This window comes from Oncorhynchus keta, unplaced genomic scaffold (genome assembly GCF_023373465.1).
Source record: "Oncorhynchus keta strain PuntledgeMale-10-30-2019 unplaced genomic scaffold, Oket_V2 Un_contig_1599_pilon_pilon, whole genome shotgun sequence".
In the NCBI taxonomy this organism is placed as follows: Eukaryota; Metazoa; Chordata; class Actinopteri; order Salmoniformes; family Salmonidae; genus Oncorhynchus; species Oncorhynchus keta.
Window position 1 is genome coordinate 366,842 of NW_026279648.1, and position 14,837 is coordinate 381,678.

A 14,837-nucleotide genomic window follows, 5' to 3' on the forward strand; every position below is an offset into this window, starting at 1 on the left:
CAAAGCTTGAGCCTCCCAGGCAGTAGGGTCTTGTTGATGTTCTCAAGACCGTCGGCGATGTCCTGCCTTACTTGCTGCACTTGATCTTTATCCCGGAGGCTTTCGTTGTACCATCTACCCAGGCTCTTGATGGGTTGCTCAGATACCGTTGGTATCGGGTCATCTCCAATGCAGAACCTCACATCTTTAAGCTGTCCCTTGACTATGGAGATGCTTCGAGATTTGCTTGGCTTGATTTTCATCCGGGCCCACTTGATGTTATCCTGCAGTTTTGCAAGTAGCCGCCTGGTGCATGCTGCAGTGGTGGTCAGTATAGTCATGTCATCCATGTATGCTCGGATAGGTGGGAGACGGAGCCCTTCCTTAGTTCTCTCACCGCCGACCACCCACCTCGATGCCCTGATGATGACTTCCATGGCCATAGTGAAGGCCAGAGGAGAAATTGTACAGCCTGCCATTATGCCTACTTCCAAGCGCTGCCATGTTGTTGTGAAGTCAGGTGTTGTGAAACACAATTGCAGGTCTTGGAAATAGGCCTTTACCAGTGTAGTGATGGGTTCTGGTACATGGAAAATGTTGAAGGATTCCCAGAGGAGTTCATGGGGAACTGAGCCAAAGGCATTGGCCAGGTCGAGGAAGATGACATAGAGGTATTTCGTCGCCCTAACGTAGCCTTCACTGCTATTCGCCCAGGAGCTAGCTAACGCTAGCTAACGCACACAGATTAGCATCACTGTAGTGCTATTCACTCAACTGTACGACTTGATTAGTTTACTGTTAGCTAGCTACATAATCTTAGCCATTCTTCTTAGCTAGCTACATAGCCGTCCTTGTATCAGAGATAATTGCATAATTATCGTATTTCGTATTTCGTCGCCCTAACGTAGCCTTCACTGCTATTCGCCCAGGAGCTAGCAACGCTAGCTAACGCACACAGATTAGCATCACTGTAGTGCTATTCACTCAACTGTACGACTTGATTAGTTCAGTGTTAGCTAGCTACATAGCTGTCTTTGTTTCCAAGATAATTGTGTAGTTTAGTGTGTGTAGCCTTGGAGTGATTATCTTAATTCACTGAGGTTCGCTAGCCAGCTATTTGTCGTCCTTAACGTAGGAGACTCTGCTAGCTAGCCAACGTCTACTGAATAGAACTCAACCGGTCGCATTCACAGGTAGTATCACATTTTCATTTCATTCAGTACAACGGTTTGATTTGTTTGATCGTAGCTAGCTACATAGCTAGCTACATAGCCGTCTTTGTTTCAAAGATAATTGTGTAGTCTAGAGCGATTTCCTAGGTTAGCTAGCCAGCTATTGTCGTTCTTTTAACTCAACGTAACGTAAACAACACTGCTAGCTAGCCAGCTAGCCCCCGAATAGCAGCACTGTAGAAATTATTACACTCAACGGAACGACTTGATTAGTGTAGTGTCAACAACGCAGCTACTGCCAGCCAGCCTACTTTAGCAGTACTGTATCATTTTAATCATTTTAGTCAATAAGATTCTTGCTACGTAAGCCTAACTTTCTGAACATTCGAGACGTGTAGTCCGCTTGTCATTCCAATTTCCTTGCATTAGCGTAGCCTTTTCTGTAGCCTGTCAACTATGTGTCTGTCTATCCCTGTTCTCTCCTCTCTGCACAGACCATACAAACGCTCCACACCGCGTGGCCGCGACCACCCTAACCTGGTGGTCCCAGCGCGTACGACCCACGTGGAGTTCCAGGTCTCCGGTAGCCTCTGGAACTGCCAATCTGCGGCCAACAAGGCAGAGTTCATCTCAGCCTATGCCTCCCTCCAGTCCCTTGACTTCTTGGCACTGACGGAAACATGGATCACCACAGATAACACTGCTACTCCTACTGCTCTCTCCTCGTCCGCCCACGTGTTCTCGCACACCCCGAGAGCTTCTGGTCAGCGGGGTGGTGGCACCGGGATCCTCATCTCTCCCAAGTGGTCTTTCTCTCTTTCTCCCTTACCCATCTGTCTATTGCCTCCTTTGAATTCCATGCTGTCACAGTTACCAGCCCTTTCAAGCTTAACATCCTTATCATTTATCGCCCTCCAGGTTCCTCGGAGAGTTCATCAATGAGCTTGATGCCTTGATAAGCTCCTTTCCTGAGGACGGCTCACCTCTCACAGTTCTGGGCGACTTTAACCTCCCCACGTCTACCTTTGACTCATTCCTCTCTGCCTCCTTCTTTCCACTCCTCTCCTCTTTGACCTCACCCTCTCACCTTCCCCCTACTCACAAGGCAGGCAATACGCTTGACCTCATCTTTACTAGATGCTGTTCTTCCACTAACCTCATTGCAACTCCCCTCCAAGTCTCCGACCACTACCTTGTATCCTTTTCCCTCTCGCTCTCATCCAACACTTCCCACACTGCCCCTACTCGGATGGTATCGCGCCGTCCCAACCTTCGCTCTCTCTCCCCGCTACTCTCTCCTCTTCCATCCTATCATCTCTTCCCTCTGCTCAAACTTTCTCCAACCTATCTCCTGATTCTGCCTCCTCAACCCTCCTCTCCTCCCTTACTGCATCCTTTGACTCCCTATGTCCCCTATCCTCCAGGCCGGCTCGGTCCTCCCCTCCCGCTCCGTGGCTCGACGACTCATTGCGAGCTCACAGAACAGGGCTCCGGGCAGCCGAGCGGAAATGGAGGAAAACTCGCCTCCCTGCGGACCTGGCATCCTTTCACTCCCTCCTCTCTACATTTTCCTCCTCTGTCTCTGCTGCTAAAGCCACTTTCTACCATTCTAAGTTCCAAGCATCTGCCTCTAACCCTAGGAAGCTCTGTGCCACCTTCTCCTCCCTCCTGAATCCTCCCCCCCCCCTCCCTCCTCCCTCTCTGCAGATGACTTCGTCAACCATTTTGAAAAGAAGGTCGATGACATCCGATCCTCGTTTGCTAAGTCAAACGACACCGCTGGTTCTGCTCACACTGCCCTACCCTATGCTCTGACCTCTTTCTCCCTCTCTCTCCAGATGAAATCTCGCGTCTTGTGACGGCCGGCCGCCCAACAACCTGCCCGCTTGACCCTATCCCCTCCTCTCTTCTCCAGACCATTTCCGGAGACCTTCTCCCTTACCTCACCTCGCTCATCAACTCATCCCTGACCGCTGGCTACGTCCCTCCCGTCTTCAAGAGAGCGAGAGTTGCACCCCTTCTGAAAAAACCTACACTCGATCCCTCCGATGTCAACAACTACAGACCAGTATCCCTTCTCTCTTTTCTCTCCAAAACTCTTGAGCGTGCCGTCCTTGGCCAGCTCTACCGCTATCTCTCTCAGAATGACCTTCTTGATCCAAATCAGTCAGGTTTCAAGACTAGTCATTCAACTGAGACTGCTCTTCTCTGTATCACGGAGGCGCTCCGCACTGCTAAAGCTAACTCGCTCTCCTCTGCTCTCATCCTTCTAGACCTATCGGCTGCCTTCGATACTGTGAACCATCAGATCCTCCTCTCCACCCTCTCCGAGTTGGGCATCTCCGGCGCAGCCCACGCTTGGATTGCGTCCTACCTGACAGGTCGCTCCTACCAGGTGGCGTGGCGAGAATCTGTCTCCTCACCACGCGCTCTCACCACTGGTGTCCCCAGGGCTCTGTTCTAGGCCCTCTCTTATTCTCGCTATACACCAAGTCACTTGGCTCTGTCATAACCTCACATGGTCTCTCCTATCATTGCTATGCAGACGACACACAATTAATCTTCTCCTTTCCCCCTTCTGATGACCAGGTGGCGAATCGCATCTCTGCATGTCTGGCAGACATATCAGTGTGGATGACGGATCACCACCTCAAGCTGAACCTCAGCAAGACGGAGCTCCTCTTCCTCCCGGGGAAGGACTGCCCGTTCCATGATCTCGCCATCACGGTTGACAACTCCATTGTGTCCTCCTCCCAGAGCGCTAAGAACCTTGGCGTGATCCTGGACAACACCCTGACGTTCTCAACTAACATCAAGGCGGTGTCCCGTTCCTGTAGGTTCATGCTCTACAACATCCGCAGAGTACGATCCTGCCTCACACAGGAAGCGGCGCAGGTCCTAATCCAGGCACTTGTCATCTCCCGTCTTGATTACTGCAACTCGCTGTTGGCTGGGCTCCCTGCCTGTGCCATTAAACCCCTACAACTCATCCAGAACGCCGCAGCCCGTCTGGTGTTCAACCTTCCCAAGTTCTCTCACGTCACCCCGCTCCTCCGCTCTCTCCACTGGCTTCCAGTTGAAGCTCGCATCCGCTACAAGACCATGGTGCTCGCCACGGAGCTGTGAGGGGAACGGCACCTCAGTACCTCCAGGCTCTGATCAGGCCCTACACCCAAACAAGGGCACTGCGTTCATCCACCTCTGGCCTGCTCGCCTCCCTACCACTGAGGAAGTACAGTTCCCGCTCAGCCCAGTCAAAACTGTTCGCTGCTCTGGCCCCCAATGGTGGAACAAACTCCCTCACGACGCCAGGACAGCGGAGTCAATCACCACCTTCCGGAGACATCTGAAACCCCACCTCTTCAAGGAATACCTAGGATAGGGTAAGTAAGGGTAGGTAATCCTTCTCCCCCCCCAACAAGATTTAGATGCAAGTGGCTGTTCCACTGGTTGTCATAAGGTGTATGCACCAATTTGTAAGTCGCTCTGGATAAGAGCGTCTGCTAAATGACTTAAATGTAAATGTCTCTCTTGTCCTTCTTAGCTGTTTGGATCTGGTGCCAAATCATACTAGTATGTTCCAGGCAACCAGAGAAACCAGGAATGCCTGCTTCTTGTACAGATGTATCAATGTACTTGTTCCTTTCCAGATAAGTGGACAGCCTCTGTGCTATTATACTGAAAAAGATCTTCCCTTCGACGTTGAGAAGGGAGATTGGTCGGAATTGACTGATGTCTGTCGCATCCTTCTCTTTCGGGATTAGCACACCACCAGCCCTTCGCCATGCCTTTGGTATTATTTCCTTCTGCCACACTATCCTCATGAGCCTCCAAAGAAAGCGTAGAACATCCGGGGCGTTCTTGTAGAGCTTGTATGGTACTCCATTAGGCCCAGGAGCAGAGGCCGCTCTTGCTCTTCGGACAACGTTCTCTACTTCCCTCCATTTTGGAGGGTCAGTGTCCAGATTGAATTCTGGTGGTTGAATAGGTGGGATGTCATGTGGGATGACTATCTGCTCATGCCTTTTCATGTCCTGGTGGACATTTTCCAGATGTTCTTCCAGTTCAGGCTTTGGAGTTTTTAGGATTCCGCACTTTTCCTTTGCGAAGAGATCTTTGACAAACTTAAAGGGGTTTTTATAGAACCGTGTTCTTGAGTGTACCTTCTTCCTACGAAGTTTCCTTAAGTTTTCCGCTCTTCGCAAGGTTGCCAGCCGACATTTAATGTCTGCTTGAAGTAGCATGAGACCTTCTCTCTCTGCATCAGAGGCCTTCTTCCACTGCTTCCTCAGCTGCCGTCTCTCTCTGACAAGTATCTCGATCTCCTGCTGTCTCCTAGATTTGGCTGGCGGGGGGGGTGTCTTGCCACTTCTCCTTTCGTTTACTCCAAAGCGCTCTTCTCCGTAGTGGTAGATAATGTCTCCCATCCTTTCAAGCTTTTTCTCTGCTGTTCCTACCTGTTGTTCCAAGATTTTTGTCAGGTCGTTGTTGATTGTTTCCCACTCTCTCTTTTCAACAGCTTTGGGCCACTTCACACTCGGTCTGTGCCCTTTGATCTTTTCCTCTTTTAGAGGTCTCTGTGGTTGGGTGAGTTCATCCACCGGCATTTCTGTGCTTGTGTTATCCTCCTCAGTTACAGGGGTGCTGATGCTCTGCAAACTTTGGTTTGCGTCCCGTCGCTGTGCTTCATTCAACTGATTTGACTGGCTGCTTCGTAAGAAGTACTGGTCAATGCGAGGTCCCTGTCTCTGCTCTCCCAAGCACCTTTTCCTCCCTTGATGGATCCTTAACCCCCTTGCCGATGTTACTCTCTCCCAACCACAGCTGCACACCTGAAGTGTGTGTCCTGCTGCTGTTATGGTTGTCTCATGTGCTGTGTTCCTACTCATAGTCGTTTCCGTTCCTGGGTCCGTAACCATGTGATCAGTCGTTGAGCCATCTTGCGCCCCAGCTCTCGCAGGCTCTAGGGGTATGTTCCTTTGTTGACTTTCAGTAGCACTTAGCGGTTGTCTCCAACATACTGAAACAGCGTCGGAGACTGCCAACATGGGTAGCTAGCCCATGACAGCCCCAGTGGGGTCTATTCCCTCCAGTCAGCTGTCTCTCCAAGCTGTCACACAGACTTTCCTATGTTGTCAGCTGTCCTTTCACAGCAGTCACTGGACTGGTCCAGATGATCAGAATCATAAAACACGGGATGAGATGTTAAAAACTGTCCATTGTGCCAATAGATGGAATGCACTCACATGAGATTTGCCGTGATGTTGACAGAGTGGCATGGGAGGTTTATTTCTTAGACTGGGGTAAGATGTCAATTTTGGGACACATCCTCAGTAGTGTGCCTTCGAATCAGTGGGTGTTTCGGCCTTTAATCACTAAACACCCTCATCAAAGGTGGCCAGCTAAAGGGTAATCAAGCCTTAGCTTGTGTCCCATGCCCAATTAAGATGTCCCACGGGACTATGCAAGGCAGGGGCGTCCTCTTCCCTGAGCCAGCCATACAGCTGACCGCATACCTCATATGCCCTCCTCAAGTTGGAGGGATCTGAATTGGGTTCTCAGGTGGGGGTGGGGGGTCATGAAGTTATAGCCCAGCAAGGGTCCTTCCGTTTGATCCAGATCCACTGGCTGCTTCTTTCAGCTGCTTGAGAAACTGCTCTGACGGTCTGCCGCAGAGCCTGTCCATGGATTCCAAGTTCTTTCAGCAACCTGATGATGGAAGAAGCCACAAATCCTCTGCATCCCACTTCAACTGGCCAGACCTTTGCATTCCAGCCACGCTGAGTTGCGTCTGCTGCCAACTCTGTGTAACGCAGTTTCTTACGCTCGTAGGCCTCTTCAACAGAGTTTTCCCATGGGACTGTGAGCTCTATGATGTACACAGCCTTTCGTGAAGGGGACCAGAGTACCATGTCTGGCCTAAGGTTGGTAGAAGCAATCTCAGGTGGAAAAATGAGTTGCTGGCCAATATCGACAAGCATCTTCCAGTCCCGGGCCATGGCTAGGTGTCCAGTTTCTGGCTTTGTAGGAGGATACTTGGGCCTTTTCTGTCCCTCCCGGATGAATGTTGTTGTTTTGACGGGATTGCTTGTTTTTGGAGGTAATGAATTGGTTGCACTCCTCTTGGTCTCAAGTGCTACAGCCAGGCTCTTGAGGACCTGATTGTGCCTCCAGGTGTAGCGGCCTTATGAGAGGCTGGTCTTGCAACCTGTCATTATATGCCTGAGAGTCGCTGGAGCTGGGCAGAGGGGGCAGGTCGAGTCCTCGCCATACCATTGATGTAGATTTTTTGGTGATGGAAGCACATCATAAACAGCTCTTATGATGAAGCTGATGTTGCTTGCCTCCATTTGCCAAAGCTCACTCCAGTTGATCTTTCTCCTCTCCAGGCCTTCCCACCGCGTCCATTGCCCTTGTTTAGCAAGAGAGACAGCCTTTGCACTTCTTGCAGTCTCCTCCTGTCTGCGCACCTCCTCGACCACCAGCTTCCTGCGTTCAGATGTTGTTGCCTTATGGAACGTTGGTTTGCTTGCTGCCAGGCCAAAGCCTCCTCTTCCATGCTGGATATTCCCCACAATGTCTTGGTGTCTCAGGGCTGATGTTGCTTGCTGCACAGCCTTGGATGATGTCCATTTCCGTCCAGTTTGTAGAAGAGGTGCAGCCTTGCTAATGGTCTGGTCTTTGGAGTCCTTCAATGTCATCTGAAGTCTTACTTTAGAGCACTTGTACTCCTCCGTTAGACTTGTAAGAGGTAGTTCAAGGACCCCTTTGCCATAGAGGCCGATGTTACTCAGGCATCGTGGGACACCCAGCCATTTCTTCACGTATGAGGTAATGGTTCGCTCCATATTCTCCACTGTTGTTAATGGGACCTCATAGACGGTGAGTGGCCACATTACCCGGGGAGAAGTCCAAACTGTAGGCACCAAAGCTTGAGCCTCCCAGGCAGTAGGGTCTTGTTGATGTTCTCAAGACCGTCGGCGATGTCCTGCCTTACTTGCTGCACTTGATCTTTATCCCGGAGGCTTTCGTTGTACCATCTACCCAGGCTCTTGATGGGTTGCTCAGATACCGTTGGTATCGGGTCATCTCCAATGCAGAACCTCACATCTTTAAGCTGTCCCTTGACTATGGAGATGCTTCGAGATTTGCTTGGCTTGATTTTCATCCGGGCCCACTTGATGTTATCCTGCAGTTTTGCAAGTAGCCGCCTGGTGCATGCTGCAGTGGTGGTCAGTATAGTCATGTCATCCATGTATGCTCGGATAGGTGGGAGACGGAGCCCTTCCTTAGTTCTCTCACCGCCGACCACCCACCTCGATGCCCTGATGATGACTTCCATGGCCATAGTGAAGGCCAGAGGAGAAATTGTACAGCCTGCCATTATGCCTACTTCTGCATTATTCTGTATGTGCTCTGGAGGCCTGCATCGACAGAGAGAGAGCTAGAGGCATTATTCTGTATGTGCTCTGGAGGCCTGCATCGTCAGAGAGAGAGCTAGAGACATTATTCTGTATGTGCTCTGGAGGCCTGCATCGTCAGAGAGAGAGCTAGGAGGTCGCTTTATAAGGAGGTTGCTTTATCAATCAGTGTGTGTAAATATCTATGAATGGACTGTAATTCCTTAGCAACCCAAGGAGAACCATAACGCGATGAATGAATCAGAGTCTGATGATGATGGTGTGTGTGTGTGTGTGTGTGTGTGTACCTGCAGTCCAGCGAGGCACTGTGCTGTGCAACAGAGAAGGACGTCAGTCCCCCCTGCAACTCTCCTAGTCGGGGGGCCGGCGATATGTTGGAACATAGCAGGTACCCACAATGCACGTCTCTGAAACACACAGGAAGTAGTGATGAACCTTCTCTCTAAGTTCAAGTTCCATTAGTTACCTAAACTTTGCTGGACACATGTTATGTTCAAGGATAAAAGTACAGTGTGATGTCATGTCATTGTATTCAAGCACAACAGAACTGTGACATAAACAAGTGTCCTTACTGCTTGTTGCATTGGATCCATGTGTCTTTGTCCTTCCCACAGTTCCCCTTCTCTGTCCCCTCGATATTCAACTTCTCATAACAGAACTTATCAGCAGCGGTCGCCTCTGAAAAATCAAACAATGAACAGGGATGATGTCACAACCTACATAAATAACCCTGCATTGAGTGTCTTTGAGGTCGACATAAAAACGTTACTCACTCTCTCCCCAAAGGTACTTGCACTGTCTGTCTTTGGTCTTGCACCTCCCGTTGAAGCAACGACCCTGAGGAATGGTACACGTCAAACACAAACACACACCTGTACACACCAACTGGTCCACTCTGATCATTCTTGATATCTCTTACCTGTTCCTTTTCACATGAGTAGCCGTCCATCTTGTGCACGTTCGGGGGACACTGGCTGGAGTTACCAGTGCAGTTCTCTGGAATATCACAGTCATTCACTGCCTCCCTACACACCACGCCCATAAACTCCATCTGTCCACACACAACACAGGTCAAAGCATGTCAGCAGGTGTATGACATTTACTCCTGAAGTACTGACCTGTTGCACAGACTACAACCACTGTACTTATTATTTGACCCTGCTGGTCATCTATGAACGTTTAAACATCTTGAAGAACAATCTGGTCTTAATGGCCATGCACTCTCCAACCGGCACAGCCAGAAGAGGACTGGCACTCCCTCAGAGCCTGGTTCCTCTCCACCTAGCACAGCCAGAAGAGGACTGGCACTCCCTCAGAGCCTGGTTCCTCTCCACCCGGCACAGCCAGAAGAGGACTGGCACTCCCTCAGAGCCTGGTTCCTCTCCACCCGGCACAGCCAGAAGAGGACTGGCACTCCCTCAGAGCCTGGTTCCTCTCCACTCGGCACAGCCAGAAGAGGACTGGCACCCCCTCAGAGCCTGGTTCCTCTCCACCTGGCACAGCCAGAAGAGGACTGGCACCCCCTCAGAGCCTGGTTCCTCTCCACCTGGCACAGCCAGAAGAGGAATCGCACCCCCTCATAGCCTGGTTCCTCTCTTGCTTCCTGCCTTTCTAGGGAGTTTTTCCAAGCCACCGGTCTTCTACAACTGTATTGCTTGCTGTTTGGAGTTTTAGGCTGGGTTTCTGTATAACACTTCATGACATTTGCTGGTGTAAAAAGGGCTTTATAAATACATTTGATTGATTGATTGAGTGATTGATTGATTGATTGAGTGATTGATTGATTGATTGATTGATTGATTGATTGATTGATTGATTATGCATATGTGCATAAGTGTGTGATGTGACAATGCATAGTGTCCTGTACCTGACAGTTGTTACAGCAGAGTCCGTCGCTACACTTTGAGCCTTGTGTGAGTGTACACTTCTGACAGCACTTCTCTCCCTCCCTCTCGCACTCCTAGTGAAGGAACACAAACACATATAAACAAACACATATGAATCAAGGTTCCCTGTAGATTCTCCAGGACCAGAGGTGTTTAGGGCCAATGTCTGTCCACTCTCAGCTACTCACCGCTGGGCTACCACAGTCACACTCCTCCCCTGGCTCCACCAAACCATTCCCACACTCTGGAGGGTCAACCAGCTGGAGTCACAGAGAGTGAGGGGGGAGAGTGAAAGAGAGGGGAGAGGAGAGAGGTTAGGTTTATCTAAGTGCTTTGGGTGAAATTTAAGAAAAGTGCATTATAAGCTTTGAAGTTATTTTCTTCATTATCCCCTCCAGGTGTGTGTGTGTGTGTGTGTGTGTGTGTGTGTGTGTGTGTGTGTGTGTGTGTGTGTGTGTGTGTGTGTGTGTGTGTGTGTGTGTGTGTGTGTGTGTGTACCTTTATGGGTTTGTTGAAGAGACAGGCACCACCACCAGTGTTGAGGAAGGTGTGGTACTCCTCCACATTGCAGTTGGAGAACCTCTTGGGCAGGTAGAAGCTGTTCAACACAACCACAGAGTCACGCAGTTACAGTGGAAACAACTGCAGCACGTCAACAACAACACACATCCCTCTGAGACACACTGTGCCACTCTTGTGTTGCTTTAGCGTTGTCCTTACAGAGAGAAGGCCAGTAGTGTGGTATATACTTACAAATGACCCTATATGAACAGGAAGGAAGCATTCACCACAAAACGTGTTGAACAAGACTGACTAACAGCCCACCATCTATAGAATAACACACACACACACACCTTTTATCTGTTGATGACCACAGTCAGAGTCAGGGACAGAGAATAGGGAGAGTAGCGGTAAGGCATTGGCATACTAGATTAATATTGACTGATGGTGTGTAGAGGAAATAATATTTGTCACATTATTATTGTTGTTGTTATTGTCCTTGTTGTTGCTTCTGGTTGTGAATCATAACCTTCACACAATCTGTGATGTGTGGTGGCAGAAATCAGGTCCCATTGATAGCTTAAGGACAAAGGTGTCTTTTGTTGCAGAAATTGATTGACTTGAAATTAATACATTTCTGTTGACCACCTTTGCCTTGAAGTAATCAATAGCACCTGGTTTTCTAGTAAGCAATTGACAATCAATCAGGGGTCTTTCTGTTGGTAGTCTGTCATTGTTAGTGTTGGCCCCTTGCTGCTCTGCATTCCTGCAATCAGGGCTTAGCCTCAGACGCCATTGTCCTGTCTCGCCATAGCACTGTTGCTAACTGATACAGCAAATATGTATCCGCTTTGAGTAGTAATGCTAGTGAGTGGCTAATGGGAGCGAGTGCTGTAAACACAATGCAGCAAATCCTGGGCCCAACAGGAGCTTTCCCGGAGAAAGGAAATGGTGGAAGTCAAGGGACTGAGTTCAGTTTGGATTATTGTAGCACTTACAATAGTAGTGAGAGTCATACTGATTAGGAATCAAACAAAGGCTCACAATAACAGAGAGAGAGAGAGACCTCCAATGGCAATATAGATATACATCAACCTTCCCTTACTTCTTTCTATGTTTCTCTTGGTCTCTTCTTCTCTCTCGCTAAACACTCTAAATGAAGAGAGGATAGTGTATGATGACTGATAAAGAACATTTCCCATTTGTGGGCGGTGGCCCCAACATAGCCTCAACATAGTAAAACCCTCAGTAATGAAGAACCTGACACAGAGGAACCCAGTGTGATACAAACACAAGTCTCTCATTCATCTAGTGCATTATGGCACCCCCAGGCTGGCTAACAACCCAATTGTGCACACACACACACACACACACACACACACACACACACACACACACACACACACACACACACACACACACACACACACACACACACACACACACACACACACACACACACACACACACACACACAGAGCAGATAGAACACACTATTTAGGGAACCCAGATAGAACCCCAACCCTTTTGATGGAGAGAACCACCACACAGTAAACTGTCAGTATTAGTTAACAGGAACAGACATGCAGGCGCTGAGAAGAGAAAATAAAAAGTGACTGATACTTGCTCATTGAATACGAGTGTCTGAAATACCATTGACCTCTGCTTAGAGAGAGGGAGTCTGGGTAAGAGCCATGTGCTGGGGAAAGGGTAAATAATAACTTCTGACCTTTGACATGCTGACCCCACGGAGAGGTTGCTAAAGTCAGATAACAATATCAAAGATAGAATCCTAAAAGGGGTCCGTGCTGTTGAGTACAGTATTAATGGAGATAAATCACATTGGTCTCGTACGGGAATGACATTGCAGACTGTATCAATCGGTTAGATGGACAAGACATGATGGGTAGGGCTCATTGTCAAAGCTTTAAGGGGGAAAAGGGATCCCCCCTATGAGTATAACAGTAGAACAATCCGTTGCTCCAAAAGTGCTCAGCGAGTGACATCAGCCCAAAACTGAAAAAATATATGAAAATAAATCTGAAAAATATATGTACATAATGAACATAAATAAATACAGCTGAGATCAGACCACAGAGCTGTATTTCTTTACACTGCATCATCATCTGAAGAAGACGAAGCTACGGCGGGACGTCGAGCCACAGAGGCCGTAATGCTATTGGATGGAATGGGAAAGGTTGAGATGACTGACAACCCTTCCAGGCAGCCGATTGGTTCAAACTGCACGAGCAGCGTTCCAGCCAAGCTTCTGCTCACCTGCTGTCCCATTTGGGATTGAGGGGAAACGCAAGAGGTATTAAAGAAGAGGGGTAAAGACACACATCCTCCATACTAACACACACAGTGCCCACACACAGTTGCATCCATATAGATACACTCACACACACAAGCTGCAAAGCAGCAAGCGTGTACACACAGAACCACACAATGAACAGTAAACATTTGGCTGACAAGGACAGTACAAGAGCTCCACAGTTAACCAAGAGAGGTATAACATATTATTCAGAATATAGAATGTGATTGGTGAAACTCTACGTGGCAGTTCAGGACATGACCAATCACTCACAGATAGTATTACTAATATGAATCCCTGGCCAAACAGTCCAGTGCCTGAAGTTACTGATGTCTGGAGTAAACAACAGCCTTTACTGCCATCTAGTGGAATATTTCCTGAACTACAATGCAGTCTAAAGTATTTTCTAATGCTCCAGACATTGTTAACCCAGTCAACACTAACAAGATAATCACTGTGAATGTATTATTTGTCCTAATTCAGATGATCTTCCCTGTCTAAATGTCCAACTAAGTCAGACTGACTATTTTTCTGGGTAGTCACTTTCTGGCCAGTCTAAGATGAACAAAGGTGGCATTATCATCAGAACTGATGAACAAGTATATGAGATATTAGTTCTTAGTCGGAGTTAAGGTTAGGTTCAGAGTTAGGGTTAGGTTTACGGTTGAGGGTTAGGTTTAAGGCTGAGAGTTAGGGGTAAGGTTATGGTGAGTTCGGGTTAGTGGTTAAAAGTGCAGTACTTCCATCCTTTCTAACATGGTCAGATAGTGAGAGACTAAGAGACTAACACACTATGACATCACAGCGAAACAGAGATGCACAGAGGGAACACACGTTTGGAATGTCAGCATTGCCGCGGGAGATGGGGTCTGTTGCCGTGGCAGTGTGCGACAGGTTGTTTGGGAAACAAAGTACTTTAGAGGAAACTTACCCAACATCATCCATGATGCAGCCAGACCAACGGTCATCACACTTGCACTCGCCTGTGGAACACACAACATACATGTCTCTGTGTGGCCAGTGTGTGTGTGTGGCCAGTGTGTGTGTGGCCTGTGTGTGTGTGTGTACGTGTACAGGATTGTACCGTTGAGGATCCTCTTCTTGTCAGAAAAGATGCCAATGTTTTGTCCCAGAGACTGGGCCAGGGTTATGGCCATCTCATCTGTCTTGCCATACTGACAGAGGAAGGGAGGAGAAAAGAAAGAAAGAGAAAGAGAGAACAGAGAGAGAGAATAAGTTCTTAAATTGTGCCTAAAAGAGATGCTGATTAAGGTCCATTTTCATCCTGAAGCGGGGCTTACCTCATTGACTCCTCCTCCTTTAGTTAGAGAACAGACTCCTCCCATATAGGAAGCTCCTCCCCAGCTGCTATGGAACCGGTTCCCTCTGGTAAAAAGAGAGGAAGTGATTAAATCTCTAAACCAGGGGTTCCCAGACTTTTTTGTCCAGTCAAATAAGGATGTCACCAACAGCCAATGTTAACTTTTTCATTTGGGGCTATGACAGTCTATTACAAATCAGTCTGACAGGAAGCATGGTTTGAAGTTAGTCACACACTCAGAGA

The 14,837-nt window shown here is 48.5% G+C and overlaps 1 protein-coding gene across 5 annotated transcripts in view; it reads right to left on the reverse strand.

The window, feature by feature from the left end:
* LOC118373852 (disintegrin and metalloproteinase domain-containing protein 22) overlaps positions 1-14,837 on the reverse strand; it is a 139,068-nt gene that overhangs the window by 18,224 nt on the left and 106,007 nt on the right. For all 5 annotated transcript variants that reach the window (XM_052502627.1, XM_052502626.1, XM_052502628.1 and 2 more), the window contains 10 exons: positions 14,575-14,659; positions 14,358-14,448; positions 14,205-14,256; positions 10,957-11,056; positions 10,647-10,718; positions 10,440-10,532; positions 9,492-9,623; positions 9,346-9,409; positions 9,145-9,250; positions 8,860-8,979 (listed from right to left, as the gene is read on the reverse strand). In XM_052502627.1, coding sequence (XP_052358587.1) covers positions 8,860-8,979; positions 9,145-9,250; positions 9,346-9,409; positions 9,492-9,623; positions 10,440-10,532; positions 10,647-10,718; positions 10,957-11,056; positions 14,205-14,256; positions 14,358-14,448; positions 14,575-14,659 — 915 coding nt within the window. The remainder of the gene's footprint in view (positions 1-8,859; positions 8,980-9,144; positions 9,251-9,345; positions 9,410-9,491; positions 9,624-10,439; positions 10,533-10,646; positions 10,719-10,956; positions 11,057-14,204; positions 14,257-14,357; positions 14,449-14,574; positions 14,660-14,837) is intronic.